The following is a 27,332-nucleotide window of genomic DNA, read 5'->3' on the forward strand; positions in this document are numbered from 1 at the left end:
TGCCACCAGCCTGGGGCATTTGACAGGTGACAGCACCAGTGTGTTCTGAACAGTGAGGTGGTGCTGGTGCATGGAGGAAACGGAGCTCACAGGGCACCAGGACAATTTGGAATGAGAATTACCCACGGCCTATGGTCAGCCCTTGTCTGTGGCTGATTTCCTGGCCGGGTAAAGGTCCCTTTGAGACAGCCCAGAGGATGGTGAGTGAAAACTGACACAGTGAGTGAAACCTGACTCTTCAGTGGTACTGAAGAGGAAACCAAATCTAGAAGAGGAAACCAAATCTACGGCACACGGTTACATCCCGCGGGTAAGGCGAGTGTCCCGCTGGGATGGATGGAGCTTCCTCGTCTTGCACAGAACACTGAGAGCCAGTCCCAGCATGGTGACGCTGTAGATATGGCAGGGAAATATTTCAGTCCTACACACACAGCTCCCAGATAATGAATTCAAAAGGAGGGCAAGCAGGACGGGCAGCAAGGGGATGTCTGGAGCTCCACAGGCTCCGGCACGGTCACCATGGCCATGCCCTCGGGTACACGGTGTAGGAGGGGACAACACAGCATGTAATCCAGTTTGGCATTTCCAGCTGTCACTATTCCGAAATGTTCAACGTAATCACATTTTCTCCCGAAAAACCAACCAACCAAACAACGGGAGAGGCGACGTGCTTAGACTTTTGCTTTAAAAGAAACCCCCCCAAAAAAAACCAACAAACCCAGACTGTTTCAAAATGAGCCTGCATGGGTGCTGACAGCAGCTGGCTTCGCCCCTGCCAGCTCCACAGAGCAGCGATTACAATTTGGAACTAAAGCGTCATTATTTCTCCCGCCAAGCCTGATGACGGCTTGGCGCTGGAGGGGGGGGAACATGGAAACTATCAGCTCCAGCGGCTCTGCCAGACCCAGCAGGAGCCCGGGGCCCTAGCGCATCCCTGCAAAAGCCTCTTCCAAAGGGGTATTTTTTTGGAGCGGGGCCCGGGGAGCAGCGGAGGTCTCTCTCAGGATCCTTCCCTCACTCAACATGGCGCCCCGCAGCTCCCTCCCACTTTGCCCATCTGGCACCCGCCCCGCCCTGCCCTCAGCCGACATGGCGCCCTGCCCGCCCGCCTTCCCCGGCTGCCCGCAACAAACATGGCGGCTCCCATTCAGTTTCTATAGCGCCCGCCCTCTGCGCGCCCCCGCGGCGGCTTCGGCGGCTTCAGCTGTGCCGACGCAAAGATGGCGGCGGCGATTGCGGGCGTTTGAATTCCAGGGAAGCCGCCAAACCCTCGCACAAAGGCGGCAGGAGCCGCGGGAGCGTCCCATGGATTCGCTGCCGGGGGAGGACCCCACGCTGCCGCTGGCCTTGGAGGGCAGGTACGGCGGGGGCTGCGCGGCGGGGGATGCGCTGGGGCGCGGGGCTGGGCCCGCCGGCCGCGGGGTCAGCGGGACGAGCCCCTCCGGCGTTCGGCTCTCAGCGCTCTCCTCCTCCTTCTCCTCCTTTTCCTCCTTCTCCTCCTCCTTCCCCAGCGCCAGCGCCTCCCAGCTGCCGGACATCTCCCGCGGGGACCCCCAGCCCGGCCCGCCCGGCGGACAAGGTAAGGCTGGGTCGGTGCAGGGAGCCCGCCCGGGCTCGGTGCTCGAACCCTGCGGGGGAAAAACGGGCGAGAAAAAATGGCTTTTAAGCGGTGTGTTTTTGTATAAGCGAAGGGCTTTTAGGGTCAGCGGCTGCTGCCGTGAGCTCCGCTGCCTGCGGTCGCTGCGTCTCGCAGCCTTACATAAGACGATCAGCGATTTTGCAGAGCGCGTACTTGAAATGCTTGGAATATCCATCCCGGCGGAATATCCTGCCCGGCCGCGCTCCGCTCAGCATCGGGGGAGTCGCGCTCTGTGCATCCTCCGCTTCTCAGTTCGGCTGTCCCGTTCCCGCCCGCCTGAAGATCTGCACCCGATGTCTCGGATTTTATCTTTGGAAAACTTCCTGTCCAGTTCCTATTGAGCTGGAGCTGTAATTCAGTGCTTTTTTTTGGCCATAGAATCACAGACTGGTTTGGGTTGGAAGGGATTTTAAAGCTCCTCTCATTCTACCCCCTGCCATGGGCAGGGACACCTTCCACTATCCCAGGTTGCTCCATGCCCCATCCAACCTGGCCTTGGACACTTCCAGGGATGGGGCAACCTGTGCCAGGGCCTCCCCACCTTCACAGGGAAGAATTTCTTTCGAATCTCTGCTCTAACCCTTCCCTGCCAGTTTCAAGCCCTTCCCCTTTTGTCCTGTCACTCCAGGTCCTTATGAAAAGCCCCTCTCCAGCTCTCTTGTAGCTCCATCAGGTATGCCAGGTGTAACTGCTCATCTTCAGGTGTGGGAAACTTGCTTGGAACACTTATTTTAAAGTAAAGTGCCTGGACAGTGCTAGTTTGAAACCTCCTGTCTATGTTGTGTACTGTCCTGTGCTCTGTTATTGTAAGTTTCAGGTGTATGTTTTGATTTTATTTATGAATGAGTTTCTTTATGAATGTGTTGATTTTCTTTATGAATGGCTGACTCTATGGTATAGGTAAAGTAATAACTGAAACTAAGACAAATCGAATTAGATGGTTTACCAGGAAGTTATATTTACTGACAAAAGGAAGCAAATAGAAATTAGATATTCATGCTGCAAAATAATGTTACTATATTGTGCAACTGCTCCAGGAAAGCTGCCTTGTGAAATTCATTAGACTTTCAAGATGTGAAAACCACTGGCTGGTACTCTTTGGGTAACTTTTAAGACTGCTCTGCGCAGCTGCATAACAATTTTGGAAGTGATTTAAATGAAATATTTTCTATTAGTTAGTATGAGAGTCAGTCTGAGTACCCAGCTATATCTTCTTTATATTTAAGGTGATGTAAGTGCTGCATGTTTTATACATCGTCATTATTTTGATTGGAAGTTTACTCTCTCTGTTTTGAGTGGAAATAAGTTATGCAGCTCTGCTAAATGTGGCTGCTGCAGAATGTGTGTGCAAACAGAACTTGTAGATTCAGGAGAGATTAAATTTTGGGAATGTAAATCCTGGCCATTTCCTCTGTTTATCCTTTCTCTCAGTCTAAGGCCTGTCCTGTGACCAGTGAGATACTGGAAGATTTGAATTGCTTTCTAGTAGATTAATGAGAATTAATGTAATATGGGATTCCTCTGTAGTTGCTCTGAGGACTTATTCTTGTGAGTGCACCTCACATAGCCTAATTTCAGTGTATATCATGGTTTAAATGGGTGATGCTGGAATTTGGGAGCTTAAGTGTCAACTTATTGTGATCAGAAAGAAATTAAGATACTACTTAGTAGCACTAATATATCTGATGTAAACAAGGGGCAAAGCATCGCCTCCCTTGCTTCCCGAAAGTTGTTTTACTTTTTTTATATTCAGATTAGTATAGACCTTTGCCAAATTAAAACTTCTTTGCTTAGAGATTCTGCTATCTGAACTTGTTCTGTCTTTTTAAATGTCTAGTGTTGCCAGATGTGGCAGAAGACACAGTCTCACCAACTCGAGCTCGGACCATGAAGGACTATGAAAATGTAAGCAGATTTTTAATATAGGACCTGGTGACAGATTTATGGCCGAGATATTCTCAACATCCTGCCTGAAGTGTTGCCTCTTGGGGTCAGGTTTGTAGCTGGTGTCAGCTGACACACATCTGTTGGAGGTGTGACCAGGTGGATGGCCCTGTCTGTGCTCTGAACCTCTATTTCATAAATATTGCTTTCAAAACCGAGGCAGAAACTTGTTGTTGAGAGCAGCCAACTGCTGCGCTGAAGTTGTGAAACAAAAATTGGCACTCTCTGCTCAAAAGTTCCTGCAAATCACCACAAGCACCAGAGCTTGGTTTGCACATCTGCTGTTGATTTATTTCAGGGAGGCATCAAGTTTACTTTCATTTAGGCTAGTGCAGGATTTGGCTTTTTTATTCACTGGCTGCAGTATGATGCCTTTTAACTTTATAACTATGGACGAGAGTGCTTGGAATACTTCTCTTGTAAAGGCCTAGTGTCATTGTGACAGTTCTGTAGGAAAAATTATTTTGGCACTTACTAGAATGTAAAGGAAAACATTGGATTTTTTAAAATGTGTTGTATTAGTTGTTTAAATTGAATAAGTTTATACCTACAGAATGATGATTTCATTGAGGTGTAGCTGTGTTGCAGGACAACTTCCCTGTTAAATGTTTTACATTTTTTTTAAACTCTGGTTCTTGTTCTGAGAAGAAGCTGTAGAGGGGAAAGCAACCTAAAATATTTGAGATGACAGCTGCAGATAAAGGCTGTGGCTGCTGTTTTTGGGCTGTGATCATCGTCTGCAGTTTCAGGGCACTGCTGTGGCTGCTGTTATCTTTTGTGGCATTGTTTTTGAAATGAGTGCTTCTTCTATAAACTCTTTCAGTTTCTCCTGGCCTTATGTCTCCCTGAGGGGAAACTGTGCTCTTTGCTCAGAATTTAAAGCTTGTTTTGGAAAGGCTTGGTGAAGGATGTTTTTTCACAGTCTGTATCTATTTCTCTTCCTCTTTTGTCAGCTGGGGTAGGCAAAGACTGCCTTGGCTTTAGAATGGGCTTAGAATCTTTCACTGTGATGCACCCCAAAGACCTCAGTCTAGAATATACATTCTGCAAGTAGGTTATTATCTGGAGGGTTCTTTTGCCCGGGGAAAAAAGTTTTAGCAGGGAGGAAAAAATCTTGTTATGTGGGAGGAAAGGTCACAGGTCTGTCATCCTACAGACCTCTCATGTGTTTACAGACCCCTCATGTTAAACTGAGCTGTAAAACTTCACATGGGATGAGAATTTTTATGGATGCCAGCAGTATAATGAAGCTCAGAGAGCCATTCAAATAAAGGAAGAAGAATCCATTAAACACAGGAGATATTTCTGTAACTGTTATTTCTTTAGGGTATGAGAAGGATGTAATTAAAAGAGTGGCTCCTGGCCTTGCAGCTCAGAGAGAGCAGGATGGATTTAAGGGGCTAAAAGGTGGAGCCATGTAGGAAAGGGCCTTTTGTGTTTAGACCTGGAGAAGGTGCTGAGCTGGAAACTGTTAGAGGTGCACATTTTTGAATTATTTATGGTATGTATGCTTGCAATATAGAAGGAACCACCTTGTGATAGAAAACATGATTACATGGGCAAAGTGAAAGGATCTCTAATTCAGGACCTCGTTACGGGTTATTAGGTGCTCATGGATAGAAAGGGTGATGGGTATCAAGGCAGGGAACTGAGTAATAGTAATTGAGGTTTTTTTCTTGTCTCTCCAAACCCACTTAGAGTTTTGCTGTCTTGTAAAAAGGCCTCTGCTGGTGAAAACTGTTGTGCTGTGAAACCACAGCCCCTGCTGACAGATCCATTTGGCATGAAAGTGGCTCCGTGCAGGCTGGGAAAGGAGCAAATCTGAGTTAGGATTTGCTGCCATGCTGTCCGTGGTGTGGATTGTTTTGTGTAGTGTGTCTATCATTGTCCTGGTTTTCATTCCTTTTTTCAAATACAGAAATCAAAATGCATAAAGCAATTAAAACTTAGTCTTCGAATGCCTAAGTTGAGAGAGTTGCCATTAAAATCTCTTTGCAGTGTGAACTTGCTCACATTATACATGTTGTCTTTTATTAAGCAATAACTTTTTGGTTGTAGTTTGCCTGAATTAACTTTCATCTGAGACACAACATCAGAGGCGACATTTGTTTCACTTCTTGGTTTATGGTTGCATAGTCTGTTTTATTTGCCTTTTGAAAATGTTGCCCTCAAGCTCTTTGGTTTATTTCTGTTGCCACTGAAATACATGTGACTAAAGCGTGGTATGCTGAGTTCTTTTGATATTGTTTTTTCCTTTTGACTCAGAAATATATTGAATGTGTGGAGACGAACTAGAAGTTCAACTGATATAAATTCAGAGTGTCTTTGTTGCTTGGACTTTTTCTGAATGAGCAGGGACTGTTAGGAATGATCTACTGACAAGGTGTGGGAATGAGCCACAAAGTTTATGTAGTCAGCTGGATTTTCAGTTGCTTGGATGATATTCACTTGTGTGAATAATGACAAGGCATCCTGCTGGGCAGGGATTGTTAAACTGAAGAATTGTTTGCAGATGCAGGTTCTGAGTGCAGTTACAGAAAGTAATCTCAGGTTTCACAAGCCCAAATATTTTAGAAATTGTATCTCTAATAATTCTTACAAATGGCACTGTACAGTTCTGGAAAAGCCTACATAAATATTTTATTAGTAGCTCTGTAACATATTAGATTTCCATTTGCTGAAAGCACCTGGCAAGGGGACACGAGTCTTACTTGAATGAATGTTTTATGCTTAGCCTCTTAAAAAAAATTTAGAGGGAGACTCCTTTCTTTAATGAAACCATCAACTATGTTACTGCTTCTACAAGGAAGGTTAAAAATATTAAGCAATTTTTTTCCCCAGAGAATTGCACTGTGAAATATGGGATGGGATAAAGGTTTTATTGGTGTTCGACTGGGCTCACGTGCCTTGTGTGCTTGTGGCTTTTCTTCCCATGAATAAGATTACCTTGGTCCCATGAATGAGGCTTCCTCCCCAGGCTTTTCCTTAGAAAATATTTGTTTCAACGTGATGTCTTGTATTTTGTTCAAGTTCCACCTTATAGAAGAATTGCCTAATATTTTTAGATTTTAAAAAAATTTTTTAGATACTTTTTTTTGTCGAGTCAGTCAGTGTTTTAAAGGAGGAATGTTCTAAAGAGCACTTTCTGCACTACAGCTTGTATTATGTATTTTTAAACAGTATTGTTTTATAGTTGTTATTTGCTTAAGTGCTGTGCAGAGCTTAAAATAAACACAAAATGTTATCATAAATGATAACATCTTGGACAAACACTCAACATTTATGTGTCTGCCAACATGGCTACATGTCTTAAAACCAAACTAAAAGACAAGTCCCAAAACATTCAGAAGGGATAGGCTGGGATGGGATTTCTTCTTGTTCAGGTGAGAAATAGAGTTGGGGGGAAAAATGTTATGGCTGAGATGGTGGGAGAACATTATGTGCTGTGCTTTGGGCCGAAGCTGTAGGAGACAGAAACCTGTTGAAGGGCTTGGTGTATTTATAGCTCTGTGGGTGACACAATCATAGAGGGAAGGATGTTTATTTGGACTTGGGTGTCATATGGTGCAATTAACACCTTCGCAGCTTTATATACGTGTGTATGTGTATCATCCACGTGTTTAACTCTGTCCAGAGGGTTGGGTTCCAGTATTGCACTGTGGAGAGCAAACCCAAATTTTATAGTAGTTTTTACTCTTAATTCGAAACACATGACACAATTTGCTCATTTTCTTTCTTATTTCTCAGCAAATCACTGATCTGAAAAAAGAAAACTTCAACCTGAAGCTTCGTATCTACTTCCTGGAGGAGCGAATGCAGCAGAAGTTTGATGGTCCCACTGAAGAAATATATAAAATTGTATGCCTTTAGATTAATTTCATAGAACTGTGTATCATTTTGAAGAGTTTGTTTTGTGGGGAGGTTGCCTATTTCACTTAACTTTTGACTCTTTTTGTTGTTGTTGTTGTTGTTGGAAATGGCATCTGTCAGCTTCCAGGCCAAGGAGTTCTTTTTACAATTATATAATGAGAGATTTTCTCAGGCTATAACAAAATAATTTGAAAACTGTTAAAAAACTCTATAGCTGATGCAATCAGGTTTTGAAAAGAAAAGAAAATTTCTTCTGTCCTAAATAACAAACATGCATGGAAGCCCTAGAAATTCCCAAGCTGAGGTGCAGTACTCCCCATCAGAGCAGTTCAGTGAATACAATGGTCCTTAATACTTTTTGAGATTTCTGTAAGGCTTGAACCTTGCAAATTACGTCTTTTAAAAGCTGAAATGTCTCTATGCTTTTCTTAGCCCAATGATACTTTACATTTGCTGGTCCAAGCAACAATTAATCTACACATTGCCAACAACTTTCGGGTTTTCGTTCTCTTGCTGTAGAACATTGAGCTGAAAGTTGAGGCAGAAAGTCTGAAGCGTGAACTGCAGGAGAGAGAGAAACTACTTGTCAAGGCCTAGTAAGTACCAGAATATTTCTTGATGTCCATTACTTGGACTTGTTTCAATTTGGTTTTTTCCTAATTCTTTAGGAGTAGGAGGATTTGAAGTGGTATTTTAAGGGTATTTATCTGTAAATGTCTGGTTCAAACCTAATCCAGGCTGGCAATGACTTGACAGCTGTTGACTGCTCCGTGGGCCTCAGCTGCAGTGGAGTTTTCTTTGTTTTCCTGAAGACCAGGTTAATATTTGTTTGGTCTTTCCAGATGGATCAAGGGATGTTGCTGGGCTTTGAAGGGAACCTTGCACAAGGTCAAAATAGCAAGCAAAATTTAGGGGTCAGTCATGTGCAAGAGGTCATCCTGTGTTTAGTAAGGAAGCACTAGCTGTTGTTTTCTCACAAGGCATTAACAAATACTGAAAAGGCAGCTGGAGAGATCTCAACAGCTGCATGTCTTCAGTTTATTCCAGTGCTGCTTCCTGTAGAAAATACAAGTCTACTAAAGGCTTGGTACTGTATTCGGAATTGTATTTAAAAATACAAAGGAAATATTTCTCTTTTTCATCATACATACAAAATGCTTCTTTATCCACTGTGACAAGGCTTGTGTGTGGAACACTCAGACTCTACCACCCAAATCTCCATATTGTCTGTAGATGTTTGTGTTTAACCTTAAAGTGACAAGCAGGTACAGATAAAATGGAAGATGCTCGAGCATAATCCATCAGCCACTGGCACTTGAAATGTTTTCCACTTTGATATGCAATGGGATCTCTGTGTTACTGCCTTTCAGCAAGGCAGTTGAAAGCTTGGCCCAGGGTGGTGATGCTGAAGTGCAGCGTGTGAAAGAGGCACAAAAGAAGATGCAAGAGATGGAACAAATGCTGACTGGCAGAATAAACCTTCTGGAAGAGGTGAGTGACCACAGCTGAAGGAACGGTAAGGAATCAGTGCTGTTTTTGTAGTTTTGTCTCATATTTGATATTGTGATCTACCTGTATTTTCCTAATGTCTCTTAATTCCTCACTGTCTGTTGATGAGACATTTATTCCTGTATTTACAGTTGAGCCATTGCAGAAATCTTTACAGGAGAATTACTTCATGTTTTCTCATTTCTTAGTGTTAAGTTAAAAAAATTCTTTATATGAATAGCATGCTTCGTGCAAGAAAGGAGAAGTTCAGTTCTTTACAAAGAAAACATTTGATATCAAATAGTCTGTGCTGGAAATGTTTGTGCCAAGTTCTAGAAATATGGAAGATTGTGGTTGGTTTGCATCACTGACTGTCTGCACTTCCCTGGAGAAGTGGGATTTTGTAGCTGTGTTTGTGAGGGAGATCCATGTCTGGTGCTCCTTCTGTAAGTAAGAGATTATTTTTAGTTCGGGTTTGAAGGCGAGAGGGGAATTACTTATTAGGCTACAAGGGGGCTTTTACTTCATAGAAAGCAAAAATGGGTGAGCACAGCAGGGAAGCTTACAACATAAAAATGAAGATCTGAAACAAATTTGATGTAATGTAAGGCAAGTGTAGGGTTGTTTTTTTTTTTTTGGTGTTCCCTATCTCTGTGAGTTGGGTCACCCAGAGGAAGTTGGCTGAAATCTCTGAGTCTTATCTCCATTTCCTTTGCTGTTCAAGAGAAAAATGTCTGGTTCATACTTTATCAATTCTTGCAAAATATTATAAATGATGTTGGGAAGAGTTCCAATTAGCTACAGTGAGCCTGGGAATATTAATGTTATTGAATAAAAAAGCCCTTCTTTAACCTCTTTAATTTAAGTGTAGCAATTTATTATGATAGAGGGAGGACAGTGAGACAAAATGAAATTATAATAGCTAAATCTAAACCCATAGCATAGGGGCACTTTTTTTCCCAGTTCTGCTATCAGTTAGGATATTTCTTTTATTTCTTCGAAGCAAATTTCCCTTCTTTCTGTGCCACAGAAAATGGATTAATCTTGAAAATGCAGACACAGAGTTCAGAAGCATTTGTAAAACCATTGAAATACTTGTTAAAAGTTCCTAAATTAAACAACCCAACATATGTTTGGTGGGGTAAAAAAACTTCAATATATGAAAAATTTCATGAGCATTTTGTTCTTAAAAGCATCAGGATTGTGTGTTTTAATTACAGAATCTTAAAGCTGCCCAAGAAGATGTGGAAAAAGCCATGGCAATGACAGAGAAGGAGAAAGCTCTGAGAATGGCAGCCGAGCAGAAACTTTCTTCAATTATGAATGCCCCTGCCAAGGATGTGGATATGGTTACAGCAGCTGAGAAAGACAGGTCAGAACTGTTGCCAGTGATGTTTCTGGCTACTGGAATTCTTTATTGTGAAAGAGTGAAGAGCTGACATGGGTTTAGGTTTTATAGTTTGGTCCTGCCCTCAGATACAGGAGCATCGCAGACTGTCTTACCTGCTCAGCTGCCACATGAATGGCCACACAGCATCCAGTTCATGTGCTACATGTAGCAAAGTCATCTTTAAAAGTTATCTGAAGGTGTAAAAGGATCAGGATGCTTGAGACATGAGCGAGTCCTGCATTAAAGCATCTTTGTAACTTTGCTGTCCTGCCTCCTGTTCGCTGCTTTCTTGAGCTGTTGCTCCAGAGAACTTGACTCAACCCTTGGTGCTCATGTCGCGGTGTTTGTGTGCTCTGAGTCCCAGTGCTGTACCTGGTGAGCTTGGTAAATGTAATGGCAAGAGAATCACTGTGTTTGAGCTTTGTGGGCTTGATTCTTCTTCGCAAAGCCCTGGTTGTGGGTTTTTTTGGCTGATAGTTGGTAAGGTGTGTAAGTTATTCAATAACTTTAGATGGGGAAAGTGTACAAACCCAAATCTCAGTAGTTTGGGGGATTATTGGTTTTGCTTTTGTTTTAGATATGTAAGGTAAACTACATGTGGTGTTTGGGGGGCAGAGAAAGGAATGGATTGGGAAGGTTTCTGTGTGGGTTCTGAGAGTCAGTGCAACTAAAATATTGATGTTAAAGTGTTGACATCTGAAGTGGTACTGGAGGAAAATAAGAATAAGCGCTTTTCAAATAGCTCAGCCCTGTTTGCTTGCTTCAAAGTTACATCTCTTTTTGTGTTTCTCTGGAGGGAGAAGAAGTTGGGAAAGTCCTCCCCTAAACTTTACAGGTATTGTCTGGAGTCTTCACCTAGAGAAGCTGTCTGCAAGATTTACTGCAATGACTGATGAATTGATGGTAGATGATGCAAGATTAATATTAAAAATCTTATCATTTTAGACTTATAGAGCAACTGACTCTGTCACTGAAGAGTAAAGAAGCTCTAATTCAATACCTCGAAGAGGAAAAGTCTAAGAGTGGATCTTATGATGGGAACTTGTCAGCAGAAAAAATCAGAGAACTTACCATGGCTTTGAGGCATGAAAAAGATAGTGAGATAGAGGTGAGGAAACTGCTTAAACAATTACATGTTATAAATCTAGTGTGGGGTAGGATTTTAAAGGTTTTCTGCATGACAGTGTGTGAGACACCTAAACCAATTTTTAAAAGTACTGTTTCCTCCTTCCTTCTCCATTTCCTTACCATTCATGGGTTATGGTGTGGTTTGGTGGGCAATATTCATCTTTATTATCCAGTCATGCAGTGAGGGGTTGTGTTTCCCATTGCCTTTGTGCCTGTGTTATAGATACTGTGCAATTGCTTTACAGAAGTATAAATTAAAGAAATACTAGATGTTAATAGATCCCTCATTAGATGACATAACTGCTATAGAAGCTAAGAATGTGAATTGAGAGTTTGTTCTTGGGAAGTGTCTCTACTGTTAGAGTCTGGAAAAAAAGCTGTGGTAAGGGAGGTGGGCATAAAAAAATCTCATGAAATAAAGTGGAAGTTTAGGCTTTGGCTTACAAAAGGTGCAAGAGTCAGTCTTATTTCACTTGGCTCTTAAACAGGAAGGCAGATATCCTGAAAGGTGGAATGCAGAATCAGGTCCTGAGGCTTGAAGTCTTCTTTTTTTTCTTTTTTTCCCATTGGTTATTCAAACAAGAAATTAAGGCTGGCAGAGTTAGGAAAGTTAGTCATGCAGGTTGTCAGGCTTCTGAGAAATTTTCTTCTGTTTTGTTTTGGAACTCAAGTCTTGTTTAGTACCTACCCACCTTTTTGTTTATGTCAAGAACAGATGAGAACCTTCAACAATTCGACTGATTATTGAAATTAAAATTTTTCGGTCTGCAGTTAAATCAGTGTGTGCCAGGAAATACCACCCTGGTTTCACAAAAAAGGTGTCAAGGTGAAAACAGTGTCATCTGTAATCACTTCATAGGAGGTGGACAGCCTGCACGATCATTTGGAATGCAGGACTGGAGGAAAAAATATGATGAATAGCTTTGCACAACTCTGTTTTTATGTATGATTACCTTTTAAAAACAAATAATTCTGTAACCTCCCTGGGGAAAAGTGCTAATTAAAATCTGCCTTGATAAAAGCATCTTGCTGACAAAGATGAATGTCACATAAAAATGCACCTTTATTAACTCTGCAAGTACAGTTGTTCCTGTCTCCTGGAAGAATGAGTTCTGTGGGGTTTTATTTTCTTTTTTTTTAACTTCTTCTTAATTTGGACTGGCTCATACTGTGCCCAGGTAGATCTGTAGACTTCCAGGAAGCAACTGATTGAACATATTCCTGTCAAAATGTGTATATCAAGTTTTCCCTCCACCCCCAAGGTTTTTCAGCTCATTTTGCTGCATTTTAATGCTTAATGAGTTATATTTGTGTTGAAAATGAATTTTTTGGTTCTTATAAGAGTAATGTTGTTCTTACAGGCTCTTAGAATGGAGCTTAAAAACGAGAGAAATTCCTTTGAAAAAAAAATTCAGGTGAGTTCCGATTTTGTTTCTGTTTCCCTGACTCCTTGCAGTGTGTGCTTGGGCTCCCTCTGTTATGCATTCACAGGCACAGACAGGAAAGAGGGCAGAGCAAGTCCTCTGGTAAATTCTCCTTTATATGACATGACAGGAAAGCTCCCCTTTTTTTGAACCAATTTTCAGTAGAGCTGATAAGGCCTCTCATCAAATATTGGAGCTGATACTCATGGCCAGCCCACGAGATGAGCCTTCTTCTACTGTATTGCAGGCACATCTTTAAGATGATGACTCTCATTTTGGGACTGTATTTTATGTTGGTAATCTGAGTAATAAGCTTCAAGAACTCCGAGGGAATGTTCTTATTAATGTGCAGTTACAGTGTCTCTTAGTGGGAAGTTAATGCAACTTTCACATAATCTAATTTAGTCACTCCAAGAAGAGCTACAAGAGAGGGAAAATGAGCTTGCTGTTGAAAAGAAGAATGGTTTGAAAAGAGACAAAACCATCCAAGGCCTAACTGTTGCCTTAAAAGCAAAGGAAAGAGAGGTATGGTGGTTGTGATCTTGCTGGTTTGTTGAACTGGGAGTGGAATTGTATGTTGTGTGTGTGACAGAGTCTGACTAATCTCACTGTAACCATGAGGAGGCTTCTAGTGGGTCCCTGATCACTGCTGTCAGCTCTAAGCAGTTCTGTTTGCGTGGAGTTTGGGCTCTTGAACTGGAGGAGAGAAAAAAAAGATACTTAACTGATACTTTCTACCCTAAGAACTCAAAAGAAAAATGTTTTCTCTTACACACTGATTTTTATCAGCTCTGAGCACCACTTACATTGGACGAGGAGGATTTTATGTGTTGAGTAAGTGGAGCTGTCAGAGGCAGCTAAAATAGGAGAGGTCAAGCTGAAATTCAGAATGTGTGGAAGAATGGGAAATACTTAACTTGAGTGATAGGCAATCTAGTGAGTGCTGTATAAGGACAAGAATTTTTTTATATAAGATTTATTATGATGTATTTGGTGGTTTTTGTTCTTGAAAGTGTTTTGTGTAGCTGGATAATGAGGTGGGATAGCGATTACTGAATGGCCATCCTTTGGAAATAACTCTTTCTGCATTCCTTTTACTTTACCTAAAGAATGAGGAGCTTGGTTCTGAAATTGAAGAGTTAAATGCTTCACTGGCTAAGGCAAGAGAGGCAACTCACAAGGCACATGTCCAAAAATTCAAGGTAAGAACAAGCAATTTAATGTGCCTCCCCCATCCCTGCTCTTCCCTTCTCTGTAATTCCACACAGTGGGTAGTGCTTTGTGTCTTTGAAGGCACAGAAATGGAAATTAGTTTAAAATATTGTTTAAAATGTTTGATTGATATTTTTTTTTCTTTTTACCTTGAAAAAAAATCCCAAAGCAAATTGTTGGAAAAATGGAATGTTAAAATGTGAGATCAGTTAGCTTGTTTCTTGATATTTTTTTCTTCAATAAAAACTGAGAAATATTAAGGGAGAAATTATTAAAAACAAAAAGACACAGATTGTTTTGGAACTGAGATGATCTTAAGCTTTTTTTTTCTTTTACCTGTTTTGTTTTCTCTTCCAAAAGTATGGTACCAGCACAGGCTTCTTGTTAGCAGACTAGGCATGAGACACTTGTTTGGATTTATTTATATAATAAATGTGAAACCACTATTTATAAAATAGTGGAATGTTATTTGTGAAAATGTGATTTAGTAATGCTTTTGTGTGTATGGAGGAGAAAGGACTTTATGATGATGATTTCTGCATTATAAAGGTCTTAAAATGTAAAATGGGAGAAAGTAAGAATTTGATATTAGAGTAGGCAATAAAATATCTCTTGTAAGGTTTTCATACTCATCTAAAGTCTGATAAAACTGACACTGCTTAGTGCTGCATCTTCCCTTGTGATGTTTGTTCATCCCCCTGGTTTCAGCCCAGCAGGGATGGCAGAGGTGGACTCAGCTGCCCCTGAGGTGCCCACACTACAACCTTTGACTCTTATTCCAGAGTCTAATGGAGTAGCAATGTTTAGTTCTCTCAGGGCACCTCCATTTCTTCAAAAGCCTGTTATTTCATTTAAGCCCATGTTTTAATTGTGTTCTATTGAGAAAAGTTTAGCATATTTCATTTTCAGGTCATTTTGACCTGTTTGTGACTCTATAGCTCACGTTTGCTTTTTCGTACTTGCTTTGAAATATGACAGTTTATCTATTTCATTTTTGAGATCTTGATGATTTTTTTAAAAGCTTTATAAAGCTAACCCCTCCTGCCCACAGAATCCATGTTGCATGGTGGGTGACAGAGCAAGCCCTTCTCCTCAGTACTCTGCTCCTTAGCTACCAGCCTGAGTTGAAGGCAGTTCTCTGTGAGTAGATTGTGCTCCACAGCCCACTACTCCTGTCAGCTTCAAAGCCACTGGTAACAGTGTGTGGTGGGGAAGAACACAAATCAGACTTGCTATTTTATATTAAAAAAGTATCCTCATGCCCAGGGCAGGAGAGGAGTCACCATCCCTGGAGGTGTTCAGAAGACACGTGGGTCTGGCACTCAAGGACAGGAATTGGTGGTGGTGCTGGGTGGGTGGTTGGACTCAATGATCTCAAGGGTCTTTTCCAATCTTAATGATTCTATGCAAAGCTTGGTAACCACCTGCCCTAGGCCAGATTCAAACTGCCCCAAAAAAGTAGAGCTTTATGCAGTTAAAGGTTTGAGAAGCAATAATACAACCGTGACCCGGTTTGCACCTCCTTTGCACGTCAACCTTTATCTCATTCTTCGTTATCTCAGCCTTGGTTATCCTGCACTGGATGTCATGGAAAGTTGTGTTTACTTTAGCAGGGAAAATTACCAGTGTAACACTTTCCCTGTTTTGTCATTTCACTGCTTTTTTGCACCCCAGTTCTGAAGTAGTGGGAAGAGGGGCAGGGGAGCAAGTTTGGATGCAACGGGAATAAAGACTTCCAGGCTCTACAAAGACCTTCTAGAGCCTGAATGCTGCTTTATGTTTCAGGGGGCTGCAGATTATCAGGCTCTCCTGATGGAGAAGGAGACCCTGTTGGCAGAGCTCCGTTCAGAAAACCTCACCAAGGACGCTGAGAATCGCAGACTGCAAAGGATAATTAAAGTGACCGGTCAGGAGCTGAGTGATTTGAATCTGGAAAGAGAGAAAATGGAGAAGGAGCTGGATGAAGCACAGCTACAGAAGAGCAGAAGTGACAAAACCATTAATGTTATTATCACTTTTTTGCTTTATTTCATAACGTTTAATTCAGCACTTTAGTTAGGTTTTTAATTTAAATAAGTTTTGGAAAGGTAAAGACCTAACACTGCCTAAATGCAACTGTTTGAAAAAATGTAGCCAAGAAGACTGAGGAAAACTCGGGTACATAATCTACCCAGAATAATATTTTAAAATAGATACAATTTTTATAGTTAGGTCCTAGGAAAAAACATTAGCCTTTAGAAGTGGTAAATGCTTACTATTGGTTTCAGTTTTCTGGTGGGAGGATTTGAACACGCATGACAGTGTATGTTTTGTATTTCTGCTGTATTTGTCTTGTTCCATGTCTGTGGATTATCTTAAGTGACACTACTTAAACTTTCTTCTAAATCCTAACACAGCCCAGGAGGAAGCAGCCAGTTGTTGTGACCTCAAGCCGAACCTCAGCCTGCCTTCTGCTCTCCCAGCAGGGTCACTGTAAAGGCTGTATATTTAATAACTTCTGCTTGTAAAAGACCCAAAGCACAGGATTAACTGATCACAATTTAACATAAAAATGATGTGCCGCTCATTAATTTTGCTGCTTGATATTCTGCAGAGGGTTTTTACCTTGCTCGAGGTGTTCAGATAAGCACTTCTGCTTCCAGCTCTCAGAGCTGATGCAAAAAAGTGAATGATCAGGTTTCTTCTTTTCTTCCTTTGAAAAAAGGATGCACCCTGTGCTGAGGGGTTGACATAAAACATACTTCTCACCTGCATGGTTTGTCATGTGGGTTTTGCTAAATTCTTCCCACTGTTGCTTCCATCAGGGCAGCATTTGCATAACAAGCAGAATCCCTCCTGCATCCAGAGTCGGCTCCTCCTCAGTCAGGGATTAGTCTCCTGCTATATTAAATTACATAAAAGATTAAATGAGCCTGTCCTTATTCAGTGGCTGTTTTGGTTCTGTTATTAAATAAGGGCTTTAATAAAGCAGGGAGACGTGGAAATTGCAGTTCCTGCACTATCCCTGAAAACCAGCAGAGGGGTCTCTTTACCTGCAAACCAATTAAGTTCTTCACCACCCCCCCCACTCCCACCCCTAATTTAACGCATTTTTGTTTGATTGTCAACTGTGGCTTGGCTGCCGTCACAAAGTCTCTATCTTTGGTGTGCTTTGAAATTTCTTCAGGGTGCTGAGGTTAAGGAGAGCGAGAACAGATCGCTCCTGTCAGTAAAACAGCCACAAAGAGCATTTTATTGATTTGAAGTATTTTATATTTAACTGTCTTCTCTATTCAGATTTTTTTTTTTTTCATCTTTCAGGGGAGCTAGAATATAAACTGTATAGGAGAGACAGGAAAAATAGGACTGAGTAAGGAGTTGCCAGGGGATTCAAAGTTGCTCGGATTACAGAAGCCCTATTGGACTCCATTATGTCCAAGTTTTTCATGTAAATGACTGGCTCCTTGGGGAAAAGCATTCCTGCCAAAAGATGAGCAGTCTTATAAAAGTTATATCCCTAACCTATTTCCTAGTCCTTGCAGAACAGCTGCTTCAATTTCAGAGCTGTGAGTACATTGGGGTATAACCACATTGCCTGTGAAGTGTAGCCCATTAAGTAGTAGATATGTGGGAGTAAAAAAATATGCTGTGAGAGTTTGCTCTTTGACAAACAGGAAACTGCCTCAGTGATGTGATGCAAACTTTTTAGGAGGCAGCCTTAAAAATTCAGTTCTATTTATGCTCCAAGATACCTATTTATCAGTGTTTCTATGTTGTTAGAATAAAACCAGTAAGAAAGTGTATAAACTGTAGAAAATGTCCTCAAAATTTGTAATGAACTGCTGTCCTGGCTCTTCACTCACTCACAGGGAAATTTTCAGTGACTTTCCATGTACTGTAATTGGGATAATGCAAATTTTTGCATATATCCATTAAAAAACCAAACAAACAAAAAGCCAAAACAACAACAACAACAAAAAAACCAAAACAACAAAACCCAAAAAACACCACAAGTAACAAACCCTAAAAAAAAAAATTGAGGTCCAGAAAACATCCTTTTCCCCATTGTAAACTGAGTTGGTCTGGATAGGAAGTTGGCATTACTGTCCTGGAAGGGAACGGGAGTGAAACTAAATCAAGACTGTTACATGTGGGCTGATCATCCACATCACAGACTCTGTCCAGTATTAGAAGTCTTCTGGAATAAGGGGCTTAGATGTCCTTGAACCATGTTCCTGCCTCAGAGTGGGCAGCTTTAAAGGTCTCTGAAAGAGCTTTTAAGAGCTCTCAGTTCTGTACTTTCCAGAAGCTGCTGTTAAGCAGCACTTAAAGCATCACCACTGAGATGCTGTTAAAAGTATCACTTCACGCTCTTTGAAACAAGGAAGTTGGAGCTATATTCTTATATACTATTGATGAGGAGCAAACATCAATTCCTCCTTTATGTTGCTTGTGCCTACCATGTTCCTGTGCCTCTAACAGGGATTCAGTCCTCCTTCATCGAGGAGTTTGCTCCAATTTACATGATCAAACACCTCACGTATCCATTCTCTCTCCAGGCCTAAATGTAGACAATTAGAGTGTATTTACTAGATATTCATATTTGATCAGTTGGTTGGGGAAATGCAGAATAACTCATTAGGCAGAATTTATTATTTAGCCTTCCTACCTGTAGTTTCGCCTGAGAGGGAAGTTTTGGAGCTTCGCGACTTAATTATTCACCAAACTGGATTTCATCTGACAAGGAGGGGGAAGCATCTGCTCCAGTCTTTTATATTATAGTGTTTCACATTCATTTTTCTTAGTTCAGCTATCATTAATCATAGGAAAGTCTCTGGGGAAAAAGGTTGGCAGGGGGAATTGCAAAGTTTGTGCTCCGAGAGCCGTAGGTACTATATTATCCTTGCAACCCAGTGTACAGAAACCAATAGATTTTCTCCCAGACAATTTGAGTGGTCAATGAGTTCAGACAACCTGCTATAGTGATGGATAGTTTGGTGTGTTACAGAATTCCAGATCATGCAAAGGAGATTATTTTCAGTCTCACCTCTAGCTTGTTTTGGGAAGGATTTAGGGAACTCCGGGGGCAGAAGTAGTTGAGGCAAAGTTACCTGTACATTGCAAATCTCTCACAGGCTGTTTTGCTTTTACCACAATTGTATCACTTGTCAGTCCAGCTCTTTCCATAAACCTGGACATAACATAGTTTTGCTGCTTTAAAACCTGGTTGCTGCACCTGACAACTGTTGTGCACCAAGAGGACTGAGATGAGATAACAGGGGTGGAGTGCTGATGTTGCAGCAGCATCTCTTCTATCTCTGCACGTGTCACCTTCCTAAAGCTGCTCATGGTTTTTATATAGAGAATACTCAGGGTGTTGGCCACCTGAAGTTACAGGACAGATCAAAGATGTTCCTTTGGAGTTTACTTACAGGTAGTTGATTCACTTAAAGCCTCTCAGTGATGTAATAGCATTAAAACAACATTAAAAAAAACCCCAAACCACCAAGGAGTGAACTTTGCAGTGCAATGAAAGTGATAACACTGCTGTTGATCCTTTGCTTCCGATTATCATGCTGGGAATGGAAATTCAGACGTAATTTGACCCACTTGAAGAGCTTCATAACTTGAAACCAAAAGCTTTTGCAGTTATCAGACTTTGCACTGCTTCCCACTGCAGTTTGTATTTATAGGTAGCTAGGAAAAAATAGGAACACTTTTGAGAGTTCGTGTGTATAGACAAAATTTGGACCTGATTATGCAATTCTTCAGTTTTCTTAATCAAGCAAGTAGTTCTTTTGGTCCTGAAAAAAACCACTTTATTGGTTTGCAGAATTGAAGGTCTAGGTTTAATCATTCTTTGAATAACATTTGAGAGGGGTTTGGGAACTGTTAGGGGTTTCTTAGCTCAGTCCTGGTGATGAAGCTAAAATGAAGCAAGTAAACCAAAAGGCATTGTAAATGACAATTTGCATTTAGTGTGCAAAATAAACAGAAGTAAAACACTGTGGTAATAAAATTATGTTAAGGATTTGATGTGAACCTGCATGAAGTGAGGTAATTAAGTCAAGAAAAGAACATAAAACAGTTTGTAAAGAGATTGCAGTTAAAGTGTCACTAGTGCTATCTCTTTGAACTTAGAATAAGAAGCAACTATTAAATTTGAAATCCCAGTGGAGGTAAATGTAAGGTTTATAGGTGACTACCATATGTGCAAACTATTTAAAGAGCTTATGCTACTTCACAAATGGGCCCTTTTGGGGAATAAATAGAAAACATTTATTTTAAGATGTATTCTGTGTTACCTGGTTCTTTGGGTCTAAACAGAAGTTTAGATAGTATAAAGTCTTCTGTAAGTTTTAATTGTTTAATTTTAGGCAACAGCTCCTTTGTTACAAGTTTCTACTTTTCTTTTTCCACACAATCTGTGCAGTAGATGCAGAGGAACAGTTTATTAAGGGAAGCTCATGTCTGTGCAACCTCTGCTTCCTTTGACTGAGTGTTGTGAAACTTCCAACAAATCAGGAAAAAATTGGAAGTGACACAAAGAGGGGGAGAGAGGCCACACTATGGATTTTTCTATTGCCTTTTGCTCTTGATATTTTCCACTCAGTAACTTGGAGCTGACCATGCTAATAATCTCATATATTTACATAGATTTAGGGATTTTCCTGGTCTGTAGCAAAATGTGAGGAATAGGAATTGTTTGATGTTGTTTCTTGGAGGCTTTATCAGGTGGTCAGGCTTTGAAACCCCATTTTTAGGTGGAGTGGGGCAGGATCTGTGGTGTAACCTGCAACCCAGGAGATGCTGCTCTTTGCATTGCACCATTCCAGTTTGGTCCTACAGATCTTTGAGTCCTCTGGACTTGCTGCTGCATCAGGCTGTTGAGAGAGGCTGTTTCTATGGTTTAGAAGCAGAATGAACAAGAAGCACACGTTTCTGATGGGGAGCTAAGATGTGGAGATAATGCAGCTAATCCTGGAGCTGCAGAAAGCAATTAACAGAGCCACAATCAAGATCAAGGTCTGTTCACCCCTTCTGATCACGAGGCTGACCCGACTGGTCACTTCAAGTTTGTGCTCTTGTCAAAACAAAAAAGTTTTAACATTTCTGACCTTTCGTTTGATGCAAACGTAACCAGTAATGCAATGTTAGTGCAACAATTTTCATGGTGTGATGAGAAAAAGGAGCAAATGACAAACTGAATCACCCGTAACCAATTTTCTCCTATTTCTAACAAGGGAGGGAATTGACTCGGCAGTGAATTTTCATTCTGACAGCGACAACATCTACGTGCTAATATTCCCCACAGCCTTGCAGTCCAGTCATTTGGTATGAAAAGCATTTAAACAACAACAACCACCACCTAGATTTTTAGAAGAAAATACTGACATCTCATCTAAAAGTTTCCTTTCTTTAATTGTGTTCAATGATGCCAACAGAAAGAAAAGTGGCTTCAGTATGTTTTCCAGGCTATCCAGTGATATGGGTAATTTAAAGCAATGGAAAGATAAAATAATAATGTGGGTTGTTAGCCTTAAACATTTTTTAAAGTTGATTTGCTACATATTCAGTTTCTTTTTTTTTTTTTGTAGGACCTTAGAAATCAACTAGAGAAATTACATGGTGAAATGACTGAGAAAGAAAAGGCAGTTGAACACCATTACAATATTCTTTTGAGTGAAAGCAATCAGAAGCTGCAGAGCCAGGAGCTTGTTATCAAGCGGCTGACAGACAGTGTCAATCACAAGGATCTGCTGCTTGAGGTAGGTAGACTCACTTTGAAATGAAAAATGGAAAGTTATCTTTTGATTCTGTGTGGGGAATTATTACAAAATCACGTTTGTATTTGGAGTTACTGTTGATTTTGCTGATAATCCTTCACTTTTTATAATGCTTTATTTGCAGAACAGGCATATAATTAGGGAGTGTGTGGCGTTCAGGAGGATTTCTTAGGGTTTTTTGAAGCGTGTGGGCAGAGAGGGAAGGAAGCTTTGCTAATACTTGTGTAGAATTTTCACTGCTGTGCTAAGATACCTTAAAAGCTCTGAAGTGCCTGTGATTTTCAGTTTATTGTGCAGAAACTGGAAGCTGAGGAGTAGGTACAGATACTGAAATATTTTATCTTCCCTTTTTGGAGCCCAAATGACCTATGTGAGAAGGTTCCTGTTGGAATGGTAATGGACCCTGCTCAGTTTTTTACAGCTGGAGGTATAACCCTGAGAAGTACTGATGGTACTCAACCTGGAACCAAGGTGGATGCCTTGACTTATTTATTAATACTTAGAAGACTGAATAGCTGGTCAAAGCTTCTCTGTGTCTTTCTTTGCTTCTAATATCTTAAATTTTGCCCTTTTTGCAAGGTGTGTAAATAAGATGTGCCAGGTCATCCTTGGATATTCTCCCGAATTTCGTTTGTTTTGCTATTTTGCGATTTAAAACCGGAGTAAATTTTGTAAAACTGTCTCATGGCTTTCTTTTGTTAGAAACTTGATGGAACAGTTAAAGAAAAAGATGCAGAATTGCAGGAGCTCCTGAATAAGTACAAGAACCTTCTAAGAGCTAATGAAGAACTTGAACTGAAAAATGAGGGCCTAGTAAAGGAAAAATGTGCTGCACAGTCTCAACAGTCAATTATCAAGATAGCCAGAGAGTTAGAGGTGAGTTTTTCATAACTGATCATCTGCAGATAAATACCTTGACTTCAAATTGAAGAGAATTTTGATTTCCAAGCTGTGGACTCAGGTGTGTTGTAATTCACCGATATTGTACTCTGATGAGCTCATGTGGCATCACTAAGCTCTGTACTCTTAGACAGCACATAGAGAGGTAGAGTTTTTTGGTGGTTAGGGCAGATATATTTCCCTGAGTGAGAGGATATCTGTGTTTCTGAAGAGAGCTACAGAGGAAGGTTTGTGTACTTCTGATAGATAAGGGGGGAAAATTGCACAGAGCCAGTGACCACAGGAGATAAATGGAGTGAGGAAAAATACAGCAGGCAGTGAAAATATGTCTAGGGCAAGAAGAAAACTGCTTTAAAGCAAGGAAGAAAGGCAATAGTACAATAATATATATATTGTACTTATATGCCCGTTTTTTTTAATGCTATAAAATGAATAAACTTGTTAGTAACTGAAATCAGAGCTCAAAATTCAAAGTCTTAAAAAAATGTAGGGTTAGTTCCTTCGTTCCCCACACTTCTGTACAAGCAAAAAAAAGTCAGGTACTGTTCAATGTTTGAATCACTTGCTGACTCCATCAGTGCATTATTATGTGCAGATGATTGAACAAATAAGCTGCTTTTGAGGTTACATTTCTTGTCTTTCTTGTATTGTTTGTAGCTGTACATTAATGTAGTTGTACTTTAAGATTTCTAAAAGCATCAGGCAAGGTAAAAAGAATTAGACTAGTACATTATAATGGTGGAGAAAGCTTTTTCATTTCTTTAACAGTAAATCAGTCATTAATGAGATTTTCTGAAGGGAGTTCAAAATAAAGTGAGCCAATGGCAAAGGAAACATAAGTGCAATATCTTGGGTCACGTCCTGAATCATGAAATGATGGATGTGATGGGCACTATTATTAAACATGGTAGAGACAAGCACAAGTCATGGATTACAGGAGAAGCTCAGAGTCAGGGAGCTGCAGCCCTGTTTGCCCAGGTACCAGTGAAGGTATATCCAGTGTGTATGAATGTACAGGCAGGAAACAGTCTGGGAAAGGTTGAGCAGAAATTCAACCTCTGTAAAACAAACTGCAGTGCATGCACGTAACTTGTGTCACAAAGGGACCTAAAAGTGATGGAAAATCATACAGAATTAATGAAAATCAAACAGCAACTCCCCTCTGTACACCTCACTTTCAGTTCAGGTGTATAAGCAGGGGTGAGAGCGGTGGTAGGTGAAGCTCTGCATGGCAATCACCCAGACCCACCTTCCAATCACAGCCCATTCTCTGCTGCTGGTTCACTCGGTGGCTGTGAACAATAGCTAATCACAGCCCATTGTCCCCTCAGCTCAACCCCAGTGTCACATATCTCCTGCAAGAACCCACTTTGGCATATTAATCATCAGTTTATGGACAGGGATTATCCAGAGCTCAGCTCTCATTGGCTGCTTGGGACTCTTGGATGGCTTTGCCCTGCTGCACCAACTCTCAGCAAACCCACAGCTGGATCCTCCCCTCCAGAGGGAACAGAAACCCAGCTCTTCCAGCCTCCCCGATCTTTAAAGTTGAAGAAACTGATCTGAGAGATGCAGAACTTTCACTCTCTCTCATCATCATATCTTTGTGCTCTGTTTTAATGTAATGATAAATGTCAAGGCAACCGACATCCAGAGCTCTGCTGGGTGCCTTGGCCAGGGCGGGGGAGATAAATGACAGTTTCTAATTTTGGAGTTTGGATTCCTGAGCCACTGTCATGGGCTAGAGAGAGAGAGTGAACGAGGGCATTGATAATTGTAGGGGAGTCAGGCAACTGCTGACTCTGGTGTCTGTGAAGTCTCAGAATTAAATATATTTTACAGCCAAGGAATTTAGAAATTAGAAGAAATTACCAAATTTTGGTACTGATTGATTGATGGATCAATAAAGAGGTGTAGGTTATGGCTTTCTCTCAGTCATTCATCCTCTAACCTTCAGAGATTTTGAAATGATCCTGAGGGTTGTTGGAAGCAAAAGAATATTCAGTGAGGCAACCAGATATTCTTGTGACTTTGCCAATAAGTTATTTATTGTGGAGGTATAAACCTTTTACTTTCATTGCTTAAAATCTGAGAAACCTTTAATGAAAATAAGTTATGTTTTCCACCACTGCTGCTTAGCAATAGTATTTCAGACTTAAATATAGACTTTAATGTATTAGATTGCCTCCTTTCATGGGAATATAAATCTTTCACTGCAATATGGTCCTGGATGTCTTACAGCTATCTCCTCTAACACATTTTCCCTCACACCATGTGTCAAGAGGTTTAATGTTTCATTAACTCCCCCAGCATTACAGTCTATTTAAGTTACAGAGCTGCCTTATGTTTTGTGTACCGTCGGGGAGTTGATTGAAATAATTCACTCCTACACGTTATTTAGAAATGATAGTAATAATGTACAAAAAAAAAAAAAAAAGGATGTTCATGCTGTACCTTCTCATCCTTATTATTCATGAAAGATTCTGAAAAATCAGGAACGCTTCTTCATGATTTTGCTAACCTTTACCTAGCTGGTTGAATTTAGAATTTAATAATTTGTGTATAGTCTGTGACATTTGGAATTAACGAGCAGCTCCTGTCTCCCGTTAGGCAGAGAAGGAGTTGGGAGGATTTCACGAGCTTACAGAGATTTTGGTACAAATGTAGAACTCAATTAACACGTGAATTTCTAAAAGGAGCAGGCAACTGGAGCAGGGTTGTGTGTTCAGCACTGCTTTGTTCATGCAGCAGTTACAGACCCGTTACCTGATCTGTGCACTTCAGCTCTGCAGAGTGACACGGCTTTGCCACTGCTTCAGGAGGAGCTTTTAATTAGGATATAGCTCTGTATGTCTTCAGTAATAATTGCAAGGCTCGTATCAGACATATGGAAGAGTTCACTAGAACTTTTGCCAGACTGTGAAACGATAAATTAAGTCAAAAGATATATTTTTTCCCTTTGCTTTCTACGTCACTGGTCAGTATTTGTGACCAAACTTTTCCAAGTTAAATTGCAACCTGTGTATTTTACGTTTAGTGGCTGTTCTTGAAAGGCTGAGGGTCCAGCACACTGATAAGGCTCCTTAATTCAGGCTGCAAGATGTACTTTTTAAAATCTTTTTGCATGAGGTTTTTTTATTAATGGCCTCTGGATCACCCACCTCCATCTGTTTGCCTTTGTGTTACTCAGTCAGCAGAAGCTGTTGCTGTGAGCTCCTCCTCTGCTCATCTCGATAATAAACATGATAGGAATCTCAGTATTTTGCACTTCAGTACAGAGTAGTATTTAATGTATAAGTTGCACTAGAACCTGGAGACATTTATGAGAATCCAGGGGCCTTTAGGTGGCAGCTGAACACGGTGCCTGTGTCCAAAGGCAAGGTCGGTTCTTCAAAGACTCCGTAGCCTTGGTGGTGGAAGCTGCAGCAGGACCTGCCAGGCACGTTACCTGAGCAGGAGTCATTTCAGCAAAACTTGATTACACTTGCAAAATGTTGTTTAACATGTTTGCCAGCATACAGTGAAGTATGAGTGTAAATAATTAAAAGTAAACACCAGTTGTCCTTGCTTTTGTGCTGTTTGCTTTGCAGAACACTGAATTTTTCAAATTAACAGTCTTTGCATCGTTATTGTGAATTAACAAGATTATGCTGTAGCTGTTTTTTTTTGTTTTTTTCCCTGCAATTCCTTTCTTAGGAATTGCAGTTGGAGTAATAACAGCTGCTTAAAACTCCTGGGTGTAGGTTTGTTCCTTGGTAATGATCTGTTCACTCATGATTTAGTATCTCTTAAGAGTTCCCTTAGCTGAGATTCCCCCTTAGCTGTGGCACCTTTTTGGTCTTGCTTTCAGTTTTCAGTCAAAAAAGAAAACTGAGAGTAGCAACAATTCTTAAACAGAGGCAGAATCTGTGCCTGGTATAAATATATCTAAATTTGCTACAGATATTTCAGTTATTTTCTCTTTGGAGATGGCTGATATCTTAGATGCTTTTATTCAATAAGTGCAAGCAAATAATCCTTAAAAGAGCTGCATTTTTTTGCTTCCTGCTGAAACAGTGACTCTGTGGCTGTTTTGCAGTGAGAAAAGTCTGGGGGAATTAGTGGATCCTTACTGAGAATGTACCCTTAGAGTCTGGGTTTATTCTTAAAATAATAACAATATCCTTTCTGTGAGCAAAACTGCAGGTAAACCATTTTCTTTCCTTTGCACGAGCAGCTTGTGGTGACCCAGCTGAGTGTGCAGAAAGCTGACTCCCAGAGTGTCTGACATGCTCATCCTTTAGTTGTGGCTCAACACAACCCTTTTTTGTTGTTGTTGTTGTTCTGAAATGGAACAGAATTTGCAGGAACTCCTCGCCCCAAAAAAGCCAATTTTATCCAGAACACAGAGAGGACTTGTTCTAAAATGTGTTCTTGGAGCTTGTGTTTGTCTGCTTTCCCTTCCCTCCCTTCCCCTCCTCTGGAATAGCTGCCTGCTGGGTTGTTCCTGGGTTTTTGGAACTTTGGGAGTGAGGATGCTTCGGGTTGGGGTGGGGGGAAGCTTCTCAGACTGAGAGAAAAATGATGAATGA

The 27,332-nt window shown here is 40.9% G+C and overlaps 1 protein-coding gene across 5 annotated transcripts in view; it reads left to right on the top strand.

The window, feature by feature from the left end:
* Nucleotides 1–1,261: 1,261 nt before the first annotated feature.
* The window catches only part of CDK5RAP2 (CDK5 regulatory subunit associated protein 2), a 70,514-nt gene continuing 44,443 nt past the window's right edge, over nt 1,262–27,332 (top strand). For all 5 annotated transcript variants that reach the window (XM_027877858.1, XM_027877860.1, XM_027877863.1 and 2 more), the window contains exons 1-14: nt 1,262–1,358; nt 1,512–1,579; nt 3,477–3,544; nt 7,331–7,441; nt 7,973–8,049; nt 8,824–8,944; nt 10,162–10,313; nt 11,277–11,439; nt 12,821–12,874; nt 13,289–13,408; nt 13,993–14,085; nt 15,881–16,099; nt 21,673–21,843; nt 22,564–22,737. In XM_027877858.1, coding sequence (XP_027733659.1) covers nt 1,306–1,358; nt 1,512–1,579; nt 3,477–3,544; nt 7,331–7,441; nt 7,973–8,049; nt 8,824–8,944; nt 10,162–10,313; nt 11,277–11,439; nt 12,821–12,874; nt 13,289–13,408; nt 13,993–14,085; nt 15,881–16,099; nt 21,673–21,843; nt 22,564–22,737 — 1,644 coding nt within the window. In that variant the 5' untranslated portion in view covers nt 1,262–1,305. The remainder of the gene's footprint in view (nt 1,359–1,511; nt 1,580–3,476; nt 3,545–7,330; nt 7,442–7,972; nt 8,050–8,823; nt 8,945–10,161; nt 10,314–11,276; nt 11,440–12,820; nt 12,875–13,288; nt 13,409–13,992; nt 14,086–15,880; nt 16,100–21,672; nt 21,844–22,563; nt 22,738–27,332) is intronic.

This window comes from Empidonax traillii, unplaced genomic scaffold, assembly GCF_003031625.1.
Source record: "Empidonax traillii isolate 1590-97213 ecotype Southwest subspecies unplaced genomic scaffold, ASM303162v1 scaffold34:size3740991, whole genome shotgun sequence".
Lineage (NCBI taxonomy): Eukaryota > Metazoa > Chordata > Aves > Passeriformes > Tyrannidae > Empidonax > Empidonax traillii.